At 54.7% G+C, this 4,487-nt stretch overlaps 1 protein-coding gene across 2 annotated transcripts in view; it reads left to right on the top strand.

Annotated features, from left to right (window-relative positions):
• LOC105563666 (RNA pseudouridylate synthase domain-containing protein 2-like) overlaps positions 1-2,057 on the top strand; it is a 143,843-nt gene extending 141,786 nt beyond the window's left edge. For both annotated transcript variants that reach the window (XM_012015438.1, XM_012015439.1), the window contains 2 exons: positions 226-402; positions 573-2,057. In XM_012015438.1, coding sequence (XP_011870828.1) covers positions 226-402; positions 573-1,397 — 1,002 coding nt within the window. In that variant the 3' untranslated portion in view covers positions 1,398-2,057. The remainder of the gene's footprint in view (positions 1-225; positions 403-572) is intronic.
• Positions 2,058-4,487: the final 2,430 nt, after the last annotated feature.

Below are 4,487 nucleotides of genomic sequence, written 5' to 3'. Positions count from 1 at the left end.
CCAAGTTCTAGCATCGTGGACACAGGCCTTAAGAGACGCGCCTCGAACTCGGGACGAAGCTGCGTAAAAGGTCCCGCGATCTTCCCCCCTCCGGTACACTCTGGTCTCTTTTCTAGTATTTGGAGAAAGCGCTCGCGGATCAGATCGTTTTCTCCTAGCGGCTTTCGAACCCGGAGCGAAGCCCGAAGACGCGTAAATAAAATGACCGTTGGACTCTGTTCGCAGGTGCACCCGTGCGGCCGTTACCGGCACAACACCGTGGTTTTTATCCTGGCGAAGGAGTACAACTTGAAGAATCTCAGGACGATCCACAGGCTGGACCGGCTGACCAGCGGCATTCTGCTGTTCGGTAGGACGCCGAAGAAGGCGAGACAGATGGAGCATCAAATAAGAAACCGACAGGTTGGTTGCGTAGGCGCTGCATCTCGGGTATGCGAGAGAAAAAGAGAGAGAGAGAGAAACATACGGATGCGCAGCTGACGTCGCTCGTCCGTCGTTGAACGACGGAGACGCTTACGTTGGCGAGCGCGCGACGACTTCGCGATGTTGTACGTCGTGTCTTCACGTTCCAGGTCCACAAGCAGTACGTGTGCCGAGTGGAGGGCGAGTTCCCCGAGGAGGAGGTGATCTGTTCGGAGCCGATCGAGGTCGTCTCCTACAAGATCGGCGTCTGCAAGGTCTCGGAGAAGGGCAAGGATTGCGTAACCCGCTTCAAGCGCCTCAGCTACAACGGCAAGTCGTCGGTGGTGCTGTGCAAGCCTCAGACCGGGCGCATGCACCAGATCCGCGTGCATCTGCAGTACCTCGGCTATCCCGTGGTGAACGATCCCCTCTACAATCACGTGGTCTTCGGCCCGCACAAGGGCAGGGGCGGTAACATCGGCAAGACCGACGAGGAGCTCGTCCGGGATCTCATCAGCATCCACAACGCCGAGAATTGGCTCGGCATGGACGGCGATTCCGACATGAGCCTGTTCAAGACGAAGCTGGAGCTGGAGGAGCGCATGCTGGGCTCCGGCAGCGACAAGGACAACGGTTCCTCGCCGTCGTCCACCCCGGGTCTGGTCGAGGACGAGCAGCCGCCGCCGCCGCCGCCGCAGCAACAGCAGCAGCAGCCGCCGCCGCAGCAACAGCAGCAGCAACCGCCGCCGCAGCAGGAATCCCTCAAAGTTACCGTGGGAACGCAGACTGGCTCGGAACCGCCAGATTCCACCTTCGCCAACGACAAGGTCACCGTTGACCCGCACTGCTACGAGTGCAAAGTCAAGTACAGGGACCCGAAGCCGTCGGACCTGGTGATGTATCTGCACGCGTGGCGTTACTGCGGCCCGGGATGGGAGTACGAGACGCCGCTGCCCGCGTGGGCGGCGAGCGACTGGACCGGCGACGATCGATAGTTCGGACGGCGCGATCGAGGACGATCCACGCGGGCTCGACGGCGAGCGGTCGTCGCCATTGACGTCGTCGAGTCCCGACCCACCCTTTTGATATCCTTACCCCGTGCCTTCCACCCGCCAACGAGCGATCTTGACCATCGTACGCGAGCAAGCGCATGTAGACAGATACGCATACACACAAACGCATACACACAGTAGAGGAACAGACACGTGCATCCCTCCCCCCGCCCCCCCGCCCACGCTCCTGTAACTTGACCGTCGGACTTTCCGGGACGCTGTGGTCCGAGAGAAATGGGATTGCTGGGACAATCTCGTGCCGCTCGACATTTTACGTTTCTGCAAACTCGTCGTCGATACGCGCGCAACGACGACAACTTGGCGTTATCGCGAACCAATTCTGACGGGCCGCGCCGTTTACGCGTCCAGAGAGACGACGTGTCACGCTCACGTTCTCCCGCGGTGAGCCCGCGCGCTCTCGCTACGCTATATATTTCTGGCAAGAGAGTCGCGCGGGCGCGATCCTACGCGGGAAACGATCCGAGGCGCGACATTATTATGCGGATTAATCATAGCGACAAAAGACAGCCGTTGTTACCGGTCCCGTTACCGTAAAACTGTCCTGACTTTGGGAGCCAGCTAATAAATCAGACCGTCATTAGTACTATTTTCGTCTTGCCGCAGCATGTTCCGATTTTCTCAACCACGCCCCCGCCCCTCCACCCCGAGCTAGAGTCCCTCTGATCAGAGCTTGGACAGCAGGCAACTTTGGATTGGGCCTTCTATGTCTGTGCAACTGCGGAACGAAGGAACGAGGAGCGAGAACAAAGAGAAGGGAGGGCGAAAGAATGAGCTAGAGATGGCGAATGTACGCGGGTGGTTTGATAAGTAACTTGGTTCGCATACTGATAGAGAGCGACAGCGACATTCGTATATGCGGTCACAAAGTTTCGAGTCATTCCGATGCTAATTCGTTGCTTGGCAGTTACTTGAACACAGGCGTCTTAAGTGCCACTGAGAAATGGATCAGATCAAGTTGTTTGTCAAGCCACCCTCGTACACCCTTCTCTCTCTCTCGCACACGGAGAGAAGAGTGTAGCTGCCGTAGCCAAAAACTGCATGTGGCAACATAATTTCAGTTGTGAAGTGCGGACAACTAATTAGTTGCGACAGCTAAATATTTTGCTACTGCGCCTATTGTATCAGGCGCGACAGCGAGCCGTTTGCTGTGGTTTATTAAATTTACAGTTCATTAAATACTTTTGGCAAGGATCATGATTAGCTACGGTGGCGAAAATTTTCTCTTCGGTGTAGAACTCCGCCAGTCTGGCCCGTTAAGGCCTGCGTCCACGGTGTTGGAACTCGGTTCCAAGTTCTAGTTTCGAGAAGTGTGCTACTCCATAAAAGCTGCAAGTTGATTGGCTACACATTTCCCGGAACTAGAACTCGGACCGAGTTGGAGCATCGCGGACACCACGGGCAGCTCTGGTCAGACTCTGATTACAGCGACTCTATCCCGAGCAAACCTAAGGCGCCTTGTACAGTTACGCAGCGAAGTTACGCCGAGATGTGGCAAGGTGCGATGATTGTTCCTACGATCGTATCTCTCCGCGTAACAGCCGTAAGAATGTTCTCGCACGGTCGGTCGGCCGACGTGGATCTTGTGAGTCGCAGGACTTCGTTGCAGCCTCCGAATCGGTGGCGAATAGTAATTTTGTTCTCGCCGGCAAGATATGCGTTGTAACGAAATACAGGCGATCTGTGATTACGTACACCGGAATGTTCGTCGATCGAAATGTTTTAACGATAGAAACACGGCCGCACCAGCGTGGCGCGGCAAAGGCTAATGGCAGTTCTATTTTGATTTGTTTCAATTCGCGATGCGCACGGTGGAAAAACGTATGACCGATTCTCCGATTCGATTGTAATACGAGCGAAATTCGCATTGGTCGCGATACGAATCGCGCCCCGCGTGAACTGTATTTAAAAAAAAAGAGATTGGCGCGAATGCTCTGGGCCGAGACGAAATGCACGTTCCGGGAAGACGCGATAGTCTCGGCCGCTTTTATGAGCGGCGGCGGTCAAAAAGTCACTGCCACCGGAGCAAAATACCCCTAACGTGTAAGAGAAGATTGATGCATCTGTCGGAGATGGCATGGCACTCCGATGGCTCGTATCATTCATCTTGATTTATGACGTACACAGAAACGTGGAAAGCCGCGCGCGTCTCTCGTCTATTTTCTACAGCCGCGAGAAGTCGTCCGGACCTTCGCGCACTGTTACTCTCTTACGGAACATTTTGATTCACGGGAGATAGGCGTTCGATCCATTTCTCAAAATTCCCTGCGCCCCGCAGGAGCAGCGTCTTATCGTCCGAGAATAAAGCGACGGCGCGAGAGAGTAACGATAGCACGTGACGCTCGATCCTCGGGAGAGATGCGAGATTCCCGGTAAATCGCCGCCGTGGCATCGAATCTGACTCGAGATTGACTTCGGACGGACGGAAGCGAACAGGGCGATATCGATTATATTCGGCGGAGCGGTGTTGCTCTTGGCATGAAACCCGCCTTCGGTACTTTGGCTTGACAGAAGTCAGCTATAACTGGGAGATAAATTTATCCCCGGCGGGACCCGGCTTTGGAACAATTTCAACGAAGCCCTGCGATTTCTCTATTATCTGTATAGTGGTCGTGTATCGCTAATATACTCGTTACGAGAAGATTTACCGTAAGCGTCGCGAGTCGAGCGAGCGAGAGAGAGAGAGAGAGGAACGGAGAAATAAGCGTCGGTGTTAATCGTAATATTAATGCTATTAGCGGAAGTCTCTCCGATATGGATATTTCTGTTACTCGTAATCGTCAGTCTCCCACCGAGCTCGGCAAGTCTCCCCCGAAGGATAACCGCCGGCCGCGATCTCGTATTCTCGAGACCGCGCGCGACCCTCGACCAATCGGCGTTATTTCCTAATGTCAGCCTGTGCCCACGATGCTGGAACTTGGTCCAAGTTCTAGTTCCGAGTAATGTGTGGCTAATCAACTTGTAGCTTTTATGGGACAGCTGCAAGTTGACTGGCTACACATTTCTCGAAACTAG

The sequence above is a fragment of the Vollenhovia emeryi genome, unplaced genomic scaffold (genome assembly GCF_000949405.1).
Source record: "Vollenhovia emeryi isolate VEMERY1.0 unplaced genomic scaffold, V.emery_V1.0 DF939172.1, whole genome shotgun sequence".
In the NCBI taxonomy this organism is placed as follows: domain Eukaryota; kingdom Metazoa; phylum Arthropoda; class Insecta; order Hymenoptera; family Formicidae; genus Vollenhovia; species Vollenhovia emeryi.
The sequence above is the reverse complement of the archived record's forward strand: the minus strand, read 5'-3'. Positions and strand labels throughout refer to the sequence as shown.